Genomic DNA, 21,411 nt, shown 5'->3' with positions numbered 1-21,411 from the left:
TTTCATCTTTAATTAACTCAGGACTCAGGAATAAGAAGCAATGTGATAAAGGCTCTGTTTGGAAAGCCCTGAAGGTGACCCAGGCCCTGAGTCAGTGTTCCCCTCCTCCCCCTCCTCCTTGGCAACCCAGGCTGGGAGCTGCGTGCTTGTGGGTGGGGACCCTGGCTGCCTGGCTCTCTCCCCCTGCCCCACACTCCCTGATGCTTATAACAGCGCCTGGCACAGAGTGGGCCCTTGGGGGAGAGTTTGTTCAGTGACTCCATGTGGTAACTTTTTGTGCCTGCTTTTCAGGTGACAAAAGGGAGGTTTGGCAGAGTTAGATAACAGCCCAGACCTGGTCAGTTGGCCCCAGGCTGGGTTATGAACCTGTCCTGGCGTGGCCTGCAGAGTACACAGTGGGAATTCCAAGGAGCCTACCCCTCTGCAAGGGGAGGAGGTGGGGTGTGGAGTTGTGGTGGCAACCCGCCGCCCGGCGCCTCTGTCCCCTGCGCCTTTGTCTCCTGTGACACAATGGGTGGCTTTTTGTCCCCATAAAGTCCCTTTCACCATAGGGAGAAGGGCCAGAGCGGGGGTGGAGGCCGGGCCGGGCCAGGCCAAGTTCTGAGTGTCCTGAGCTGCCCAGATGCATCCCTGTGCGGGGAAACCCCAGGAAGGGTTCACGTGGTCCCCTGGACCTCAGTTTTCTGGAAGGTGCAGTGGGGAGAAGGGAGTCCTGGGGGCTGTTGGATGGGCCCCGCCCTCAAATTGTTCCCAAAACATTTGGTTTCATTACCAATGTTTAAAAAACTGAAGATTTCATGTAGAATTTTGGATTTCTAATATATCTTTAAAAATTAGAACTTCTTGGGACTTCCCTGGTGGCCCAGAGGTTAAGGATCTGTGCTTCCACTGTAGGGGGCACAGGTTCGATCCCTGGTTGGGGAACTAAGATCCTGCATGTTGTGTGGTGGGTACAATCCAAAAAAAAAAAAAAAAAGTTCTGGCTATCCCAGGCCTGTGTTCCCCCAGACATCAGCTGGTTGCTCTCAGCTCCACAGACCTCCCCTGGCCCACCTTAGTCATTTCTGTGACCTGCCTGCCTCGGTGGCTGCTGAGTTTGAAACCACAATGTTAGCTCTGGGGCACAGTGTCCCCTCTCCTGCCACCCCACCCCCCAACTCGGGTTTGCTCCCTCTAAGCCCCAGGCTGTCTAACAGCCTTCCTAGCCACTCACAACCTCTACAACTGTTCACTTTTTCCTTTCTTTACCTGCATGACATGCCTATGAGGTGGTTGCAGGAAGGAGCATCCCTCCCGGGGCCCAAGAGTGGGCTCTTGTCTAACCCTCGGAAATGAATTGTCCGAGGAGACACACGTGTTGACAAAGCAAGAGACTTTATTGGGAAGGGCGTCCAAGAGGAAAGCAGGAGGGTAAGGGAACCCAGAACTGCTTTGCCATGTGGCTTGTGATCTCGGGTTTGATGGTGACAGGATTCGTTTCTAGGCCAATTCGTTGTCTCTGGCCAATCACTCTTGATTCAGGGTCCTTTCTGGTGGTGCATGCACTGCTCAGCCAAGATGGGTGCCAGTGAGAAGGATTCTGGGAGGTGGTCGGACACTGAGCGGTGACATCTCCTTTTGACCTTTCCCAAATTCTTCTGGTTAGTGGTGGCATGTTAGTCCTGTGTTCCTTACCAGGACCTCCTGTTGTAAAATAACTCACGCACTGTGAGTTACTGTGGTGCCTGACCAGTTTGGCTGGTTTCAGTCGGTGTGTTTCCCCTAACAAGGTGACCAGCATTGGGGTATGTCCCCAAGCTTCTTATGTGTCAGATGAAAACACAAGCCAAAAAAGTTAGGTGACTCTATGATGAACCTAGACAGCATATTAAAAAGCAGAGCATTCACTTTGCCAACAAAGGTCTATATAGACAAAGTCAAAGCTATGGTTTTCTCAGTAGTCATGTACAGCTACAAGAGATGGACCATAAAGAAGACCAAGTGCCAAAGAATTGATGCTTTCAAACTGGGGTATCGGAGAAGACTCGTGAGAGTCCCTTGGACTGCAAGGAGATCAAACCAATCAATCCTAAAGGAAATTAACCCTGAATATTCATTGGAAGCTCCAATACTGTGGCCACCTGAGGTGAAGAGCCAACTCATTGGAAAAGATCCTGATGCTGGGAAAGATAGAGGGCAGGAGGGGACAGAGGATGAGATGGTTGGATGGTATCACCGACTCAATGTAAGTATGTTTGAGCAAACTCTGGAAGATAGTGAAGGACAGGGAAGCCTGGCATGCTGCAGTCCATGGGGTTGCAAAGAGTCGGACATGACTTGGCGACTGAACAACAACGGTAAGGCCACCCAACAAATCTCAAGGGCTTTACTCGGCCCAGAGAATGGAGAATATTAAAGGAGAGTTGAGTGACCGTCTTGGGGCAGGAGAGGAGTTATCGAGTGCTCCTGGGATTGGTAGAGTCCTTTCAGTCAGTACGAGGGAGGAAAGGCTGTAGGTACCCCTGGAGGAGGCCTGAGTTGAGGAGTGTCAGGGCTCAGACTGAGAAGAGCCTTGGAGAACGCTGAGCAGACCTCCCTGCTTCTGCTGTACAGAGGGGAAGGCTGAGGTCTAAATGGGTGAAGGTTCTGCCCTGGGACCCTTAGCCTGTGAGGAGTGGAGGGAGTGTAGCTGCAGGAGGAGTCCTAGGGTGGGGTTGGGTTGCATTCTGCTCCCCTTCACCTCCATATCTCCACCACCTTTGGATAAGCCCAGCTGCCTTATCTGAAAGGTGGGAGGGGCCACACTGATGGGTGGGGGTGGGGTGGGTATGGGGAGGTGACCCTTATCTTCCAGGAACTATGCTTGGTGCTTAAGGTTAAATACCTTCATCTCACCAAGCCTCACACCCCTAGGAACTGCACATGCTATTCCTACCCTATCCACTGCAGGAAGCCAGGCAGAGAATGGACTGGAAAACCCAGGTTCTAACCCCTCGAAGTGATGATGACAGTAGGGCCTGTACTGAGTGTCAAGACTGTGTTGGGTGTTGGTCTGAGTGCCTTTCGTACATTACTTCATTGACATCTACCCTTGTAAGGTTGGCACATTTTGAAGATGAGCACAGGGAGGTACAGAGAGGCTCAGCAACTTGCAGGAGGTCACACAGCTTGTAAGCTGGCAGGGCCAGAGCTTGAACCCAGGGAGTCAATAGACCAACTTTTCATCAGTTAATGCCAACATCTCCCAGTTAAGTCAGATCATAACAGCCTTTCATAGCCTCAAAGAGTAGCGAAGAAAGATGTATTCGTTTCCTAGGGCTGCCATAACAAATTGCCACGAACTAGGTCACTTAAAAAACAACAGAAATTTATTGTCTCACAGTATTAGAAGTTCAAAGTCAAGGTGCTGGCAAGGTTGGTTCCTTTGGGAGGCCCTGAATGAGAGTCTGTCCCATGCTTCTGGCCAGGAATCCTTTGTTTTCCTTGGCTTGGAGACATATCACTCGGATCTCTGCCTCCATCTTCACATGATGTTCTTTCTGTGTGTGTCTCTATGTCCAGCTTCCCTCTTATAAGAACCTCAGCCCCTGGATTGCACCCCCCCCAACTGATTGCCCCCCACCAAATGCCTCATGGTCAGGCATTTGTGACTAATCCCTTTCCTCTCTGACTCAGCAGGTGGTTTTTAAAAAAATCTCTGTTATCCAGTTGAGAAAAAAATTTTTGGAAGCGCGAACGTCCTGGAGCATGTGTAAATGTGACCTTTTTGACAGTGTTAGTCACTCAGTCATGTCCAACTCTGCAACCCCATGGACTGTAGCCCACCAGGCTCCTCTGTCCATGGAATTCTCCAGGCAAGAATACTGAAATGGGTTGCCATTTCCTTCTCCGGGGGATCTTCCCAACCCAGGGATTGAACTTCCGTCTCCTGCAGATTCTTTACTGTCTGAGCCACCAGGGGAGTTGTCGTTTAAAGACAAGATCCCTCATCTGAAATCTTTAGGTTTTCAAGAAGGAAAGGGCATATATATATTTTTCCTTCAGGATTTCCAGACAGTTCTCTTGGTTCATCTGCAGGGGGTGCCTGGGGAGGCATGACAGGGGCCTCAGTGTTTGGAAGGGCCAAGGGGTGAGGTTTCATTCTGTGCATGTTTGTTATGTGTGTGTGTCTGTGTCAGTCTTTGAAGAGTAAGACACACAGGTGTATGTGTAGAGAAGCATGGGGACAGAGGAGCATGGGGGCAAGAGACAGGGACCTCGAGCGTTTGTTAAAGCACAGAGTTCTGCTTTTCCTCACCTGGCTCCTTCCCTTTGCCAACTCCCCCCCCAACCCACCCCCACATCCGCTCTCATGTCCTAGTGAGATCTTTCTTGACCTTCTTATCCCTTCTCAGCTGAATTTTCCCCCATAACACATTTCCTGTGCTTCCCTCGTGTACTCGGGTTTTATCTGACTCCCCTACCCCCAACCCAGCTGTAGAGTGAGAGCTCCGGGAGAACAGGGCTTCCCATGTTTACCGCTCACACAGTGGTAAGTGCTCAACAGATGTTTGGCTTTTACAGTTTTTAAAAGTTTTTACTTATTTGGCTGCACCAGGCCTTAGTCACAGCATGCAGGATCTTCAGTTGTGACATGGGGCCTCTTGGTTGTGCCTTGCGGGATCTGGTTCCCCGACCTGGGATCGAACCTGGCCTCCCTGCCAGGAAGTCCCACAACAGATACTTGTTGAATGAGTGAACCCAGAGGGAGGCACACTGTGGGGCCTGTGCTCAGAGAGCGGGTGTTAGAATTGCATGGGGCCTGTGCTCAGAGAGCGGGTGTTAGAATTGCACGAGGACCTGGACGAAGCCCAGCGGGCAGGTGGCAGAGTCAGGGCTGTCTGCCTTGCCCTCTGCCTTCCGCTCCCCCACTTCCCCTGCACGGTGGGGTTTACCGTTCTGGACTGGACTGTAAGACAAGTCTTCTGGCCTCTTCCAGCTGGACTGTGGGTCCACAGCAGGAGGGAGGGTCCAGCAGCTCCTGCACATTCTAGAGATGAGGCCTGGGCCCAGCTTCCCATGGCCAGCAGAGGGTCAGCATATGCGGAAGTGCCCTATCCTGGACTGGGGTGCTCCGGCAGATTCTTGGGGCTAGGGGTGAGGGGACGGGAAAAACCAGTCTGTCAGGTTCAGATGGACCTTCCTTGTTGGAGAGCAGAAACCGAGGCGGCTCCCTGGGCACAGGGCCAGGGAGGCACGGCCAGAGGGATGCCAGATATTCTCACTGCTTATTCCAGCAGCTTTGTCTCCCAGAAGCTGTACTTGCTGATCTAGAAATCAGGGCTGAGCAGGAGGGAGAGGCAGAGACCAGGGAGCCGGGATGCCAGCTGGGCCTCACCCCTCGGAGCCAGCCCAAGTGTCCTCATTTTTTGTACATCACTAAGTAACTCTTAGTAGACCAGGTTTCAGAGAAGGGTCGACCTGGGTTCAAGTCCTGCCCTGCCCTGTCCTTGACTCATGGGTGACCACAGATGACCATGGACACATTTTCCTCTGAGCTCCTGTTTGAAAAATGGGGCTAATAAATAAGCCTAATGAGAGGGTTATGGGAAAATCAGTGAAATAAAAGGGAAGGTGCTCACCTGAGGCTTGGCACATTACGAGCCAGAGGGCATTACATGGTTATTTGTGACCAAGCCCATGAGTGATTACACCACCAATTGATAAGTGTACATTAATGTAAACCCAAATCATTCCCTTCGTGATTTTTAACTCACTGCATTTTCTAACTTCCTTTCAGATAGTTGTAACCAGGCAACACGATGGCATGGAGGCCCATAAGGACCCTACTTTAAAGCAAGGAGATAATTAGAGACTTCCCTGGAAGTCCAGTGGTTAGGGTTCCACGCTCCCACTGCAGGGGCATGGGTTTGATCCCGCACGCCCAGTGGCATGGCCAGAAAAAAAAAGACAAGGAGATAATTGTCTGCCCCTGGAAGGGTCCTGTGCCTTGCTGCTTTAGGGGTGTCTGTTCTCCTTTCCAGCAGTGACTCCCCTGGGTCTGGGGGCTCTTGGCCCCACTGATGTGTCTGTTTAGGGCAGTGTCTGTCTGAAGGATGAGTGGTAAAAGCTTGGGGGTCTGGGCTGAGACACCCTGACTCTGGGTCCTCATGGATAAGGACTCCCCTCCAGTGGTGTGACTGCCCACAAGGCCCTGCTCCCTGTCCCACCATCCTCACCGCACACTGGGCCCCAAGGGCCACCTAGTCTATTGGTGGTGGCTGAAGGAGAGCACCAGAGGCTGGAGGTGGGGCAGGAAGGCTGGCGGGATGCAGTGCCAGGTGGGCATCCCTGGGAACTCACCCCTCCTCCCCAGGAGAGGAAGAGGGGCGGGTGCAAAAACCTGGAGAGAAGGGGAAGAGGGTGCCTCCCTGAGTCTCCCACTCCCACCCGTGCGTCGGGGGAGGCAAGGCTGGGAGCATATTATCGACTCAGACCTGAGTCCTCCTATAACACACAGCACCTGTGCGGGAAGGGTGTCTAGCCCCTATTTCCTGGATAAGGAAGCTGAGGCCGGTTAGCGCCTGAGCATGTGTTTACTGAGCAGGTCCTATGTGCTCGGCACTGCAGGGCACTGGAGACGCAGCGACGCCCAAAACCCAGGGGTCTGGGTTCTAGCGGGTGGACTAGAGGTGCCCTGGGGAGCTGCACAGAGGTGGGGACACTTCCCACCACACAGGCAGGGTGAAAGCCCAGCAGCTGACTGGTAAGCCCAGGGCTCTACCTCTCACTTCCGGTGGTGGGGGGAAGGAAAGCTGTCAAAGGGGCTCGTGGACTCCAGGCCTCAGCTAGGGTCACCCCTGCCCTGCCCTGCCCCACACGTGGAGGGGGACTGATACAGAAATTTCCCTTTCGGTCCTTGGCAGGGGACCCTCTCTGGGGGCTTTCCTGGTGGCTCAGATGGTACAGAATCCACCTCCAATGTGGGAGACCTGGGTTCCATCCCTGGGTTGGGAAGATCCCCTGGAGAAGGGAATGGCTGCCCACACCAGTATTCTGGCCTGGAGAATCCCATGGACAGAGGAGTCTGGCAGGCTACAGTCCATGGGGTCTCAGAGAGTCGGATATGACTGAATATCTTTCACTTTAGGGGACCCTTTCTGGCTGCTCTGGGGTGAGTGACAGCTCTCTCTTGTCTGGGAAGCTGGGGAAATTTTTGTCCTCCAAACCAGCAGGCAGAGGGGGGTTTTGCTCCTGAGCAAGTAAGGTACCACTCTGCCAAGTTCCCCAGGATGCCTTGAGGTGGGTCAGCCGACCTGCCTGTGTAGAATTCCCTGCAGCATGGCGTCCTCAGCTGGGAATAGTTCCTTTATATACATGAACCCTCATGGGCACTGACCTTATAGAGTAAGTATGCTCTTCATGCTCTGTGCTGTGAACACAGCACAGAGTGGCTGTGAGTTGCCCCAGTGTCACACAGCTGGCAAGAGGAGTGGGTTTTAACTCAGGCAGTCGGCTCTGGAGGCCGTGGTGTTAGCTACTCTGCACACTCCGGGATGTTGGGGCCCACCTTGCCATATACAAATGGTGTGCTAGTCCCTTTGCTTCTCCAAGGCCCAGATTCACCTGGAAGGCAGGGATGGTAGCACCTGTATCGGGCAGTTAGGAGAGTCAGAGAAGGTTGGGTGGAGGGGGCTTGGTGGGGCTCCAGGCAGATGTCACTGTACCTCCGGGCCTCTGTGATTGTGTCCCTGCCTCAGGGATGTGCTGGTGACTTCATCTTTCTTTCAGCAGCTTTTCCTAAGCCCCTGGCCGAGCTCGGGTCCTGTCCTGGGTGCCAGCATGCACTTATGAATGAGCCAGTCATTTTCTTGGGGAACTGGATGAGCCCGGGAGACCACCCTCTCCAGGGCTGCAGGGGTCTCACCCTGGAGGCAGCCGAGTGGATGGCAGTGCTGCTGTGGCTTCTGGTCTGGGGAAGGAAACAGAATTCGTCTTGGGTGGGTGGTGCCTGAGGGGCCATGTGAGCCCAGAAGAGGGCTCTGGAGCCCAGACTGGAGGATAGGGAAGGTTCCCTGGAGCACGTACCATTTCAGCTGGGGTCTGAAGGAGGTAAGTTACCAGGCAAGGGCTTTGTATACATGTGGTGAAAGCCAAATAAATATTTCTCGGGCCAATGAGAAATGTGTCCTGCAGGGGGCGCCCCATGGTGAAGGCCTGGAAACTGCTCTGTGGCCCTCCGCCTGAGCGCTGGGGACTCTGGGAGACTCTGGCTCTGTCTCATCCCCTCCAGGTGCTGGGGCTGCTGGTGTGGGCCCTGATTGCTGACACTCCGTACCACCTGTATCCGTCTTACGGCTGGGTGATGTTCGTCGCTGTCTTCCTCTGGCTGGTGACAATCATCTTCTTTGTCCTCTACCTGTTTCAGCTGCACATGAAGCTGTACATGGTGCCCTGGCCGCTGGTGGTGAGTCTGGATAGGAGCCCCAGGGGTAGCTCTGGGCTGACCCCTCTGCCTCTGGGCAGGCTGTGACAATGTGACCTTCCCTAAGTGAGAAGTGGCGGCTGGGGGTTGACTGAAGTCCTCGTTGGCCTGTAGAACTGAATGGGGATGGGGGAAGGAGGATGAATGGTTCAGGTGTCCATTTTTTCTGAGCGCTGAGAGCTTTGAATCCAGGATGACTCAGGCTTGACTTTCTCCCACGGAGGGAGTACAAGTGAGGTGCTGTTTGGGATCTTGAAAATATCTTTCCTTTTTGGGGGGTGGGCAGTTGGGATTAGATTCTGGGGGTGCTGTGGCTCTGGCTGGGCCCAGACTGGCAGCCCTGGGCCTGCAGGCTGGGATGAGCTGGCAGGAGTCACCGAGGCTGGGCTGGTGTGTGCAGGATGGGCTGGGCGCAGGGTGAGGCCCCCGCAGCCTGGCAGAGGGTGGTGTCCTCAGTTTGCCCAGGTCAGTCTCCTTAGAACACAGAGCTGAGAGTGTCCATAGGAAGTACCCTGGCCAGACACAGAGAAAGCTGCTGGGGCTTTTTTTCTCTCCAGCCCGGAAAACCCCTGCAGCTGGGGTCTGAGGCTTTCAGCGAGCAGAGAGGCGAGAGAGGCACGTGATTGTCAGACAAGCAAGGCTGGGACTAGGCAGCATTGTTTGCAATTCAATGACTTTTGAAGCTGAGGAAACGTGAGTCATCCTCAAGACAGACCGGGTTTGTTAGATCTTGACATCACTGGTAGGAGCCAGGTGGTGTTTGCAGTGGGCACTGGGCTTGGAGGGAAGATCCTGGGGTGACGAGGCAGTGGCCTGACTTCCTGGACGGGGTCCAGCCCCTGCCCTGTGTCCTAGGAGCCTTGAAGAAAGACATCTCCGGAGATGGAAGGGCCTTGGTGTCTCTCAGCACTGCTGTGGGGCTCCAGTCACAGCTGCTGATGGAGAGGCTCCTTTCCCAGGCCATGATGGCAGGGCAGTGCCTCACACTCCTAGATAAGGCGGAGTTAGGATTGCCAAATCGGGCTTTTCTGGGATGGGGACTACAAGCTCCCTTTAGGGCCCGGCAAGAGGCCATAAAGACATACGAGTAAAGTAGGTCAGGAGGGGTTCTGGAGAACCGGTCCATAGGAAGCCGCCTCTACTCAGCTCTAACTGTTGTTAGTGGGAATGCAGGTGCCAAATCTTGATATTTTAAGATTGAAAGTTTTATATGAAATCTTAGTTTTTATATGAAATCTAATTTTAGAATGTTGGTAATTGTTTTTTAAAAATATGAGATAAACCAAACATGCCCGAGGGCCATCAGTTTGCTGTCTGGCTGGGCTAAGAGATCTGCTAAGAACTGACTCCAGGGACCAAGCACTGGGGAAATGGGATCTGGGACTGGTTGTTAGCCCAGGGCCCTTCCTTGCCAGCCAGCTGAGGGTCTTTACCATGGCATTTGACGTGGGGCCTAGAGCCTAGGATGTGGCCAGAAGGCATAGGTTCTTCCCACTGGGGGCAGAGGTAGGGATGTGAGGGCCCCCCAGCGCCCCCCCACCTCGGGGTCAGCCTCAGAGCCAAGCCCTCAGGGGCCATGAGAAGGACCAGGCTTGGCGGGGAGCCACCATGGAGGAGCAGGCCCTTCAGCTGGAGTACTCAGAGACAGGCTCGGTTTGGCCTCTTGCCATCAGGAGTGAGTTTTACCACGTGGATCTGTTGATGTTCCAGCCAGATCACTTTAGCCCCCCATCTCTCAGCCTTCAGTATGTTTGTGTTCTCTGCTCATAGGGCCTCCAGGCTGACCCTGTGTAGACCTCTGTCTCTGGAGGCCCTTGTAGTGGGAAAAACCCATGTGGTCTCCATCCTCCTCCTCAAGCTCTAGTCCCTGTTCTGGCTACTGAAGGGATGTGTCAGTGGGAACAGGAAGTTCCATAGTTACTATAAGAGTCTCATGTCTTAAGCCTGTTCTTTCCACTCCCCCAACCCCCAGTTAATGGTATTTAACGTGGGTGCCACTGTTCTCTACATCACGGCCTTCATCACCTGCTCTGCTTCGGTTGAGCTGACATCCCTGAAGGGCAGCCAGCCGTATAACCAGCGTGCAGCAGCCTCCGTGAGTATGGTTCCCTGGGGCACCCTCAGCAGTTACAGGGGAGACGGGTCAAAGTGAGGTCTATGCCCCTGGGCTCCCACTGCTCCCTGACCCCAGGCCAGGCACCTGACTCATGCTCAGTCACCCTCCAGCTCCCAGTGGACTCACAGGTGTCCATGTTGTTGCTTAGTCACTAAGTCGAGTCCAATTCTTTGCGACCCCATGGACGACAGTCTGCCAGGCTCCTCTGTCCATGGGATTTCCCAGGCAATAATACTGGAGTGGGTTGCCATTTCCTTCTCCAGGGGATCTTCCCTATCCAGGGACTGAACCCGTCTCTTGCACTGGCAGGTGGATTCTTTACCACTGAGCCACCAGGTGTCCAAAATTAACAGCAAAACCCCGAGGAACCAGAATGCTTGGGAAACGCTTTGGGCTGGCAAGTGAAGCTTGGGCTACCTGTTGAACTTTGCTGTGCCACACTGATCTAGGGTTGTATGTCTCCTCGAGAGTCTGTTAGAAGCTCTCTATCATCCACCTTTGAGAAAGCCATGGGCAAAAACCCTTTGGTTTAAACTATCTGGGAGATACTCAGGTTCTCCTAGGCAACCCAAACTTGGGCTCCATGTCGGGTAAAGTGTCAGAACCCCCACACACCTGGCATGCATCACCCATGAGTGTTCTTCCACTCCCTGTATGTGTGAAGACAGGAGGGTCAGGGGGAGAGGGACTGCCAACCCTTTTGACAGGCCAGGAAACTGAGGCTCAGAGCGGTGAAGGGACTCACCTAGACTGAGCCCCGGGTAGGACCAGACCAGGACTTGGGCTTCCTCATTCTTCCTGGTGAGGATGGTTTTGAAATCTGTGAACTCAGTCACCAGAAGAGAGACATGGAGACTTCTGGAATGTGAACTACATAATATTCCTAGGGCAGCTTTCGAATGTTGCCTTTTAAAAAACGAAATTCCGGAGCTGTGTCTACAGCAGCTCCTACCCGTTTGTCACTCTTGGCATATTGTCCAGGCTTCCCTCTCAGTCTGACACACCTTGCCTGTATGGTTAATGCAAAGTTAGCACCCAGAACCTGGTACCCATCAGCCTCATAGTCATTAAATGACTGTACGGGTAAGCAGGAGTTGGTGTGGCTCATTCGGTTAATTGAGGGGCTCTGGCTTCCCTGTCTGTGCCTACCCTCTGTGTTTCACTGCTGTGGCCCCCAGCCCCACATGCCATGCTTCAGACTCACCTCTGTGTCTTCTCTTTCAGTTCTTTTCGTGTTTAGTGATGATTGCCTACGGAGTGAGCGCTTTCCTCAGCTTCCAGGCCTGGCGAGGAGTAGGCAGCAATGCAGCCACCAGTCAGATGGCTGGTGGCTATGCCTAAAGCACCTGTGCCGTGGGCCACTGCGGGCGGAAGGCTACAGCCTGCTCCCAGTGCAGGTGGCTCCGGAAGCCTGAAGTCTGCGCCCTGTACAGAGTCAGCCTGGAAGAGACTACGTGTGCTCATCAGGCTCCTTGGGCTCACCCGACACTCCCAAGGAATCAGGACCCTTCCTCTGGCAGGCATGTGGCCTGGAGACAGGCCAACAGCCAAGACAGTCCTCTCTGCCCTCCATATTCAGGTGATGGGGGATACAGGACTCTTGCTTTGTCCTTAGGACTTCGTGTCCAAGGCCGAGACCTAGCCTTCTCGCCAGCACTAAATACACTAACAGAGAACTCTACACCCACAGCCCCTGACCCACCATAGAATAAGCCTAACAAGCATCAAGTATTTATCCTAGTTTTTGTTCTGGGAAAGCTGAGCAAACCCATGAAACCATTCTGATTCCTGAAAACATTAATTCTGGTTTGACCCTCCCCCAAGCCAACATGTTCACTTGTAGGGAAGCATGTAGAAAGGGTTATGATTCTGACAGCATGGTTTTCCTTTCCTGCCTTTCGAACGTACCAGTTATTTAAAACAAATCAGTTTTAAGAGACTCTCAGTGATGAAAATCTGATCCAGGCTTCCCTCCCTTTCCCAAGCCCTTGTTTTCTCATTTTCCCTTTGGGGAAACTAACATCAATGCTGACTGCCTCCCTGACGCTGTTAATTAGGCACCTGGGACGGGAGGGAAAGTAAGGCCTTGCTGGTGAGCTGCCCTGTGCGTGGTGGTAACTTTTTGGTTTTTACAAAAATAAAGACCGAAGAACTTATTTGGAAAAGATGTTGGGGAATCATAGTTAGAGATGCTTATAAACACCAGGAAGCCGCAACCTAAGTCAGTACAGTTGGCCTTCTGTATTTGTGGGTTTCACATCCGAGGATTCAAACAATCGGTTGATATACCTACCTTGATAGCTTGTGAAGTTGAGATCAGACAATCCAGGTGCTTAGTGTGTGGAGCTGATAGTAGAGAGAAGGGGGAGCAGCAGGGCGGGGGTCCCCCTGAGCTTATTTTCCTACTACAGCACAACATGCTCTGAATAACAAGCCACAGGCATTTCTGGGCACCCCTTGGTCCCACCTTAAAAAATTGGGAACAATCAAAGTGTAACTAGATTCAAACAATTGTGGATGAGCTCCTCTCTGGGGGAGAGGGGCAGTGGAGGGGGTAGGTTAAGTCAGATACCCATTTCCCAGCTGGCCCGGTATAGGCCTAGTTTGGGCCTGTTGTCCTGGGATGACAATTAACTGCATCCCTTTTTACTCTCCAGTGCCTCAGAGTTTGAATAATAAATTATAGTCATTGCAGGATCAAGCCATAAGAAGAGCATTTTTAAGGAGGACCAACCTATTTTCTTTTGAGGCTTAAGAGAAAACAAAATCCTCATCTGAGGTGTCAGGCTTCTGACACCCTGAAACAGCTTCTTTGGGTGGAGATGTTAACATGCTTTGTCAAACAACTACCTTGTGGTTCAGGCCGATGCCTTCCAAGTCCTCAGCCCCTGCTGTGTGGGTGAACAGTGCTGCCCAGGGCTGAGGCCTAAGCTATAGGAAGAGGCAATTGTCCTCTGAAGCTGGGGCCAAACACTGCGCTTTCTCATGCTGGCCATACCTGTTGCGGTCGCTCAGCTGTGTCCGACTCTGTGACCCCACAGACTGCAGCATGCCAGGCTTCCCTGTCCTTCACTGTGTCCCAGAGTTTGCTCACACTCATGTCCATTGAATCAGTGAAGCCATCCAACCATCTCATCCTTTGTTGTCCCCTTCTCCTCCTGCCCTCAATCTTTCCCAGCTCCAGGGTCTTTTCCAATGAGTCTCTTTGCATCAGGTGGCTAAAGTATTGGAGCTTCAGCATCAGTCTTTTCAATGAATATTCAGGGTTGATTTCCTTCAGGATGACTGGTTTGATCTCCTTGCTGTCCAAGGGACTCTCAAGAGTCTCCTCTAATACCATAGATCAAAAGCATCGATTCTTTGTTGCTCAGTCTTCTTTATGGTCCAGCTCTCACATCCATACATGACTACTAGAAAAACCATAGCTTTGACTATATGGACCTCTGTCAGCAAAATATCTCTAGCTTTTTAATAATGCTGTCTAGGTTAGTCATAGCTTTTCTTCCACAGAACAACGGTCTCCTTGGAAGAGAAGAGACACCTAAGCCCCTCTAAAGGTGGCACATGATGACATAAGTTCCTGAGTGGACAGAGAGAGAGTTCTAGTAAGTTTTTTTTTTTTTTTTTTTAAATCAGAAAGCCTATTTCCTAATGGGAAGCTACAGCAGGCTTGACTGCTTTTTTTCTGAGTGGAAAAGGATGAAAAAAAAAAACCCATCTGCCTTTCTTGTTCACTTTTCATAATTTCCTCTTTGGATTTGTCCACTTGCTTTTTCTCACCCAGACTGATCAGTGGGGTCTTCATCAAGTGCTTCCAACATGCCTGGCCTGTGACGGGCAGTCCCATTTATAAAAAGAGCAAGAAGGGTAAGCAAGGCCAGGAGAGTCAGTGTTTAAGGAAGCCTTTGGCTTGAAAGACCAAAGCTCTGATAACTTGATGGCAGCAGCAATAGTACACAAGGGACTGGTTCATTTAGAAAGATGGTTTATGCAAAACACCTCAACTTCTACTCATGGTACAAAAGTATTTAATAAGTGCCATGTCGGTACAGAAAAACACACAGCCTGTAGCTCATCCTTTAAAACCAAAAGAGTCAACTGGTAGAGATTCCTATTTTTACTTTAAAAATAAAAACAAAAAACTAAGTACACATTGGGAATTGAACTACTACATTTTTTCTTTCACTCATGTTTTCCGGCCAGTAATGTTCTATCCAACACTATAATAAGACAATGTACTGAATCTAAGCAGTATGACCAGTAAAGCTGTTTGCTATCTCCTACTCGTGCTAAGCTAGACCATGGAATACTATCTTGGTAGGGTTATTTTGACAGCGAAAAAGGAAGTGCAGAGCCCCTACCCCAAACCTAAGGAGCTGATTTACACAGAAAGGGTTTTAAGCAAACCTGCACAAATACGAACATGCTCTAAGAAAAGGATAGATTTTAGACTACTTCCAGCACACATTCATTGGCACCCAGTAAATGGACCACCAAGGTAGAAAGCATTTTAGCTTTCATAGCGCTAACAGCTAAAAAGCACACAGCATATAATACTTTGATCTTGAAGTGGGTAATCATGGAAGTTCCAAGATTGTATCCACTAGGTTAGCCTGAGTATTCATCTATAAAAATAGTTTTTCAAACACACGTAAAGGAGGGTTATGGAAACAATGGGACCACATCTGGACTTGTAGAAGACAGTGATACAAAGACTGTGCATGTAAGACTAGGAATTGATTTTCCCATGTTAGCTTTTAGGTAAAGGAAATCTCTGTAAGTTGATTCCTACTAGCTGTGATGGTAGGATTTTCAGAAATCTTGAGATGGGCAGCTAGCTGCAGTTAACCCCTAGATAAATCCTCCCAGTCAAAACCCCCACTGAGGCTGTAGGACTCAAAACTGTGATCCATATAAAGAGCTGTGAATGCACGAAAAGCCTCCTCGGATATGTAAGGCCTGCTGGGCCAAGAAGAGTTGATGATGGCGAATTTTCCCAACATGGACACCCCGACATGAATGCTGGGGACAGGCATCTCAGGTAGAATGCTGGACTTGAGTGTGCTGCAGGACCAGACTCCGAAGCCTCAGAGAGGGGTCTACTAAGGGAGGAGTACTAGGGTTACCAGAAACAAGAATGTCTTGTCCCAGGAAGGTCAGGTAATTATCTTCTGACCCATCAACACTTAACATTAATGAAGAGTTGCAGAAGAGTCAGTCTTTCCAAGATGTATTCTTCTGACATCATTAGCCAAAGCCTCTCCCAGTCTATTGAGCTGGTGACGTCCAAAAGAGCCCAGAGCCTGAAGTGGGACCTAGGGCCGCAGATTGTTCTGGGAGGCTGGCACAGAAGATGATTTGCAGAGTGAAGTCACCACTAAACCACTGCTCAAGTCCAGTCCCCGGCCTTCTTTTTCCTACAAGAGAATATCACAACTTTAAGAGGCAAGGGACAGAAGAAAGTCCTTTCTAGCTCTGACTGGGGAGGGAGATGCTTAGGGTGGGAGGGCGGGCCACCAGGGAGCACACAGGAAGAGGGAGGATGTGATTTTGCATTTTTGTTCAGCACTGGTCACTCAAAAAATGTACCTCTCAGGGTACAATGGACCCTGGAGGTCCAGCGGTTAAGCCCCACTGCAGGTAGCATGGGTTTGATCCCTCATTGGGAGAAGTAAGATCCTGTGTGCCAAGCAGCAAGGCCAAAACAAACAAAACAAAAAACACCTCTCTTCAATGAAAAATATTTCCTTCTCCTATTAAGATCCTGCATTACAAGAAAGGCAAGGCAATTAAGACTTGTTTTTTGGCTTTGTCCTTTTGATTATACAGGGACCCTGTAAGATGCCTGGGACCTTTGGTTTCACCAAAACTATGAGAGTGTAATTCTTCATAAGCGCCCCGGGCCCCGGCCAGTGGGGGACAGCAGCTGCTCTGCTGGCACGTTGCTCGCTGTCTGGCTGACACTGGCCAGTCTTACAGCGGGGCGCACAGAGGGTGGTTTGTGCCTGACAGGTCCACTTGGAATTTTCTAAGTGGTTCACTGTAGCATAACAGACAAGAAGGACTTACTGCTCGGTAGTCCAGAAACATTTCTTTAAAAGCCAGGAAATCCGTAAATGTGAGGAGCATGTCAAAAATGTCACCAGCCACTTCATCTTTATGGTGCCTGCGAAGGAAAAGGGTGGTTGCTTCATGAACAATTGATGACACAGACCATCTCCTTGAGATTTCCTTCAAAGGTATGGAGGGCCTCCCACCCAGGACCTAACCACCAAGTGCTCTGAAGCTTGATGTTCAAGCACTAGGGGGGAAAAAAGGAGGAAGGTCTATGAATTTTCAGAGTTGAGGAGGAGCAAGGTACCAAGAGGTTAAAAAAAGTCAACTTCAACTCACTGTAAAGTTGTAGTGAAAGCCGCCATGTTAAATCCAGGAATCCGCTCCAACAGCTGTTCTTCTATATACTTTTCTACCAAAGAAATCTGTAACAGTAAAACTTCTTTTCAGAAAGCCTGTTCTCCAGCCCTTTGCAAACATTTCTGTGTGCCTGGCTCCCAGCTGAGAGCTGGGGGCACCAGAGAGAACCCAAACCCAGCTCCTCTCTTCAGTGAGCTCATCCCACCCCTGCCCTCCGCCCTCCAGGGGAGAGGTGTACGCAGGTAATTACACTGCAACAAGAGGAATGCTCCCAGATGGATAGGGTTAGAGAGCAGAAGGGCTCCCACCCCCCATGGCATGAAATGAAGAGTGGAGTAAGTGGGGGCTTTTCTGCCTGGGTAGATAGAATCTGTAGAAAGAAACAGATGAAAAAGCATACAGTGAAAGGCAGTCACGGATCTGTTACAAGCGGAGGCTTGGCTTAAGAAACTTTAACCAACTCTGCCGTACTTTTGCATTCAAGGAATTAAGTCCTGGAGGCTCAAACTTCTCAGACAGAGGAGATCCTAACAGGAGGCTGCACAGGGCCTTGGCATATACAAAGACCCAAGGGTCCAGAGCCAAGGTTCCTGGGTTATAGTTTGGTTTTGCCACCAACTGGTTTTCACTTTTATCTAACTGTCATGCACACTTGATTGAATTACGTAGTAAGAAAAAATAGTGTGTGAAAGCTGAAAGGTCAAAAGTATGTAAGTGCAAGGTATGGTGAACCCATATACTGTAACTGAAAGCAGGATTATGATAAAGTCAACCATGTTTTTAAAATAGACGAGATTATTAACTATTTGGAAAACAGCCCCAAGAACTATGCAGAGGAAAACAATAGGTAATGAAGACTAAACCCAATTCTAATTAGACTTCCTAGCAGGGTGCTGGTGGCAGATTCTAAAAATTGAGCAGATTTCAACATTATTTGATCCTAAATTCATATTTTAAAGAAATCCTAAATTCATATTTCAAAGAAATCCTAATCTCCAGTAAGAATAATAGGAACCCACTTACATATTCATTAAAAATAGGTGTGTACGTGAGCTTATTCTCTTCCGTGTCTTCAAACTCCTGGTAGTACTTGTCCATGAAATTCCTCTGTAATAACTGGAACTCATCATCTGAATTACAATAGGAAACATATATTCTTTTTAACACGTAGGAATTAAATGGCAGCAGAAAAGTGAAAGTGAAGTCACGTCCAACTCTTTGAGACCCCATGGACTGTAGCCTACCAGGTTCCTCTGTCCATGGGATTTTCCAGGCAAGAGTACTGGACTGGATTGCCATTTCCTTCTCCAGGGGATCTTCCCAACCCAGGGCTCGAACCCGGGTCACCCGCATGGTAGACAGACGCTTTACCGTCTGAGCCACCAGGTAAGTCTTCTTTCTAAATGGCCAACCTTTAGGAGTGGGAAAGCTGAAGGTGTTAAGGGTAAAGTTCCGTGGTATTAAGAGCCTTCACACTGTGTGCAACCACCGCCACCACCCTCTAGTCCAGTTTAAACACAGCCAGACAGGGCAGGGTGGCTTAGGAACTCCACAAACCGTTCTCTTAAATTCAGCTGCAGTGGTAGAAACAGTGTAGTGATTAGATGGATGGGCTCTGATAGAGGCTAGACTACCAGAGTTTAAATTCCACCTCAGCCACTAACAATGGGTAACCTTGGGCAGGTTAATTTCTCTCAGTCCCAGTTTCTTCAACTTCAGAGTACCTATCATAAAAGATTGCTAGGTGGCATTTAGATGAGGAGTCACGTACAGTGACTGAGTCATAGCAAACACTTATTAGGGTTTAGGGGATTTCAACAACCAAATAGAATATCATTTCCAAAACAAAAGGAATGCTTCACAAATGGCCTAGACTTAGGAATAAATGCCCTGGGCTTACAGAAAGCTCATTTCCCTCACTGCACACAGGGTTCTTGTAGAGGCCAAAAGAACTCCAAGTATTCCTCAGCATTCACCAGGAATCCTCTGATCGACATGGGACCTTAATGGTGTATCTTCATCTGTATTTAGGAGTTAAGGTCATGAACCTTTATAGGACCCAAAGGTACAAAACTGAGTCAAGTGATTTTCACTAAACAAGACTAACAAATACAGCTAATAACACTAAACAACAGTGTTCTTTTCCTTATTCTCAGCAAACTTAAATCACCCATACGAGAGATTTTTTTCAAGTTTTTCTCTCCCACACATTTGTCTTAAATGACAGATGCCTGTTACCACTTATTAGTTAGCAGGACCTATGGATGCCAAAGTGAAAATTGCTCAGTTGTGTCTGACTCTTTGCGAGCTCACGGACTATACAGTCCATGGAATTCTCCAGGGCAGTATACTGGAGTGGGTAGTCTTTCCCTTCGCCAGGGGATCCTCCCAACCCAGGGATCGAACCCAGGTCTCCCGCATTGCAGGTGGATTCATTACCAGCTGAGCCACCAGGGAAGCCCAAATGAATCCACAAATAGGAACTCAGGACCTAGGAAAATATGGAACCAGCTGAAGCATGACACCTTGTTCCTCATGGGCACGTGTGCTATGGTTACCTATTACACTGCTCTATGTCACAAAAATATTAAGACTCAAGACTACAAACCGCTCTTACTCTCTGAATAAAGTAGTTAATATTTGCTGAAGTTTTGCCATGAGCCCCATAACTCCAAGGTACTCTGTTACCTGAATGAGTCCCTTCTGGGGACTGAATCTATGGTAATCAATTATTTTCAGGAGTAGGGGCTGTATGCCTTTAAGGCAAACAACAGGACGGCTTCCTTTGTATTTCAGCATGCCACTTTCAACATTATATGCAGCATGATGTTTTCTCTCTTTTTAAAAATTAACTCTCCAAGTGGATTTTCAATGTCGTTAAAAGCAAGAGTCTAAAAACTAAAGAGCCGGAGTAGGGAAGCTTACCCATGATAATGTCCTCTAAATATCCAACCACAGCATCAAATTCTGCATCAGAGGCGGAAGAGCTGAAAAATAGACCTGGATTAGATACTGTTTCAGCTTAATTCCTCTCCCCCCACCCAAATGTACTCTGGCCCTTTTCAAATGAATTCTCCATCACCCAGCTTAAACAATTAAGAATGATTTACTGTTTAATCTAGCAGTTGCACACTGAAGAAAACACATTTTACACACCTGTGACATCAAAGTTTAATGTAGTGGATCTACTTTCAGAAAACTGATGGGACACAAGGAGTCACGAAGGGACAAATAAAAGGGGTCAAGGCTCACATCAGACATCTTAAGGCTCCTCACATTTATTTCCTGTGGGTTCTACTCACCGCATCTTCACTATCACCCCACATCAATCTACTTGTGGGCGGGCGTAAACCTGGTGCGGTCAACACACAGGCCGGGAGTCCCTGGGGATGGTGGTGTGGTAGTGGTGGAGGGTCTTCTGACCCGCGGTCGGGCCTCAGCCGCTCAAACCCACCAGGTTTTGCTGACGACTAAGGACTGGAGACCGGGGGATTGTGACAGAGGCGTGTATCATCGCGCAACACCACGCTGCGCTCCTGTCCTCCGCGCCTGAAACCCCGCTGTTGCCGCAGAGGCAGTCTACCGCGGGAACTTGGGTGGGGTGGGTAGGGGGGAGTCTTGTTTCCCACCCCCACTGAGGGCACTGGTTTCGCAGGGCGGAGGCCTAAGCCAAGCGCCAGCAGCCCCGGCCTTCAGCCTCCCGGGCTCGGGCGGCGTGACTCACAAGGACAGCGCGAAGCTCTCTTCCTCTAGGGCGTCCATCGTCGCCGCCGCATCCACTGGGCGTCGGGGAGCGGACCCGTTCGCCTTCTACCTTTGCCTGCGGCCCGGGCGCAGCCTCTGCTTTGCACCGCAGAGCTGCAACCGGCATCCGGGAGGCCTCGCCGCCGAGGCCACAGCCGGCTCACGGCCTAGCCGGTTAGAGCCTGCACGCGACGTCCCAGCTTCAGGCTCCCCGGCTGCGGCCACACGCCGGCCGGGCCCCCCAACCCTGCCAGGCCTAGCTAAACTCGCCCCTACCGCCGCTGGGTCCGGCGTCAGTTACCACGCCCCGCCTCCCGTCACCATGGCCACCGCGACCCTTCCGCCTCCTCGGGGCTCCTAGCAACCAATCGCAGGCCTGCGTTACCCAAAACCAGGGGCGGGACAAAGATAGGGAAAGGAAGTGAGGCAAAGGGATAGAGGATAGCGAGAGGAAACTGGGCCGCATCCAGCAGGTCAGGGACTCACTATCGTAAACTCACGCTGTCGGACGATTAAAGCCAAGATGTACCCAATGCGAAGGGAAAGGAATGGAAGCCCAGAGAGAGCCTCGATTTCCCCACTTGCTACTTGGGAATGAATTACAAGATTTAAGAAGATTAAGTCATTCAAATTGGTTTTAAGAGCACTGTAAATCGAAAATCTTTTCAGAGTCAATCCTTAGCTTTTGAGCCAG

At 50.5% G+C, this 21,411-nt stretch overlaps 2 protein-coding genes across 3 annotated transcripts in view; one reads left to right on the top strand and one right to left on the bottom strand.

The window, feature by feature from the left end:
* PLLP (plasmolipin) overlaps nucleotides 1–12,715 on the top strand; it is a 31,857-nt gene extending 19,142 nt beyond the window's left edge. Inside the window, exons 2-4 of the mRNA XM_061387294.1 lie at nucleotides 8,252–8,425; nucleotides 10,416–10,538; nucleotides 11,784–12,715. Coding sequence (XP_061243278.1) covers nucleotides 8,252–8,425; nucleotides 10,416–10,538; nucleotides 11,784–11,900 — 414 coding nt within the window. The 3' untranslated portion in view covers nucleotides 11,901–12,715. The remainder of the gene's footprint in view (nucleotides 1–8,251; nucleotides 8,426–10,415; nucleotides 10,539–11,783) is intronic.
* Nucleotides 12,716–14,570: 1,855 nt separating this feature from the next.
* ARL2BP (ADP ribosylation factor like GTPase 2 binding protein) lies at nucleotides 14,571–21,041 on the bottom strand. Of its 2 annotated transcripts, none has more exons than XM_061387295.1 (6): nucleotides 20,698–21,041; nucleotides 19,899–19,960; nucleotides 17,997–18,103; nucleotides 16,953–17,038; nucleotides 16,629–16,725; nucleotides 14,571–15,976 (listed from the first exon to the last, which is right to left on the bottom strand). In XM_061387295.1, exons 1-6 carry the CDS (start codon nucleotides 20,733–20,735, stop codon nucleotides 15,875–15,877), a joined length of 492 nt encoding a protein of 163 aa, XP_061243279.1. In that variant the 5' UTR covers nucleotides 20,736–21,041; the 3' UTR covers nucleotides 14,571–15,874. The 2 variants fall into 2 exon arrangements, with proteins under 2 accessions (XP_061243279.1, XP_061243280.1); XM_061387296.1 differs by lacking the exon at nucleotides 20,698–21,041 and adding an exon at nucleotides 20,276–20,488.
* Nucleotides 21,042–21,411: the final 370 nt, after the last annotated feature.

This window comes from Bos javanicus, chromosome 18 (genome assembly GCF_032452875.1).
Source record: "Bos javanicus breed banteng chromosome 18, ARS-OSU_banteng_1.0, whole genome shotgun sequence".
Taxonomy (NCBI): domain Eukaryota; kingdom Metazoa; phylum Chordata; class Mammalia; order Artiodactyla; family Bovidae; genus Bos; species Bos javanicus.
This window is presented reverse-complemented; position numbering and strand designations above follow the sequence as displayed.

Excerpts from the sequence above, each read along its gene's own strand:
- ARL2BP (XM_061387295.1), bottom strand. The coding sequence starts at position 20,735 with ATGGACGCCCTAGAGGAAGAGAGCTTCGCGCTGTCCTT. Across the intron at positions 18,104-19,898 it reads TTTAGAGGACATTATCATGG|ATGATGAGTTCCAGTTATTA; the intron begins GTAAGCTTCCCT and ends ATTGTAATTCAG. Across the intron at positions 16,726-16,952 it reads GCTTTCACTACAACTTTACA|GCACCATAAAGATGAAGTGG; the intron begins GTGAGTTGAAGT and ends TTTCCTTCGCAG.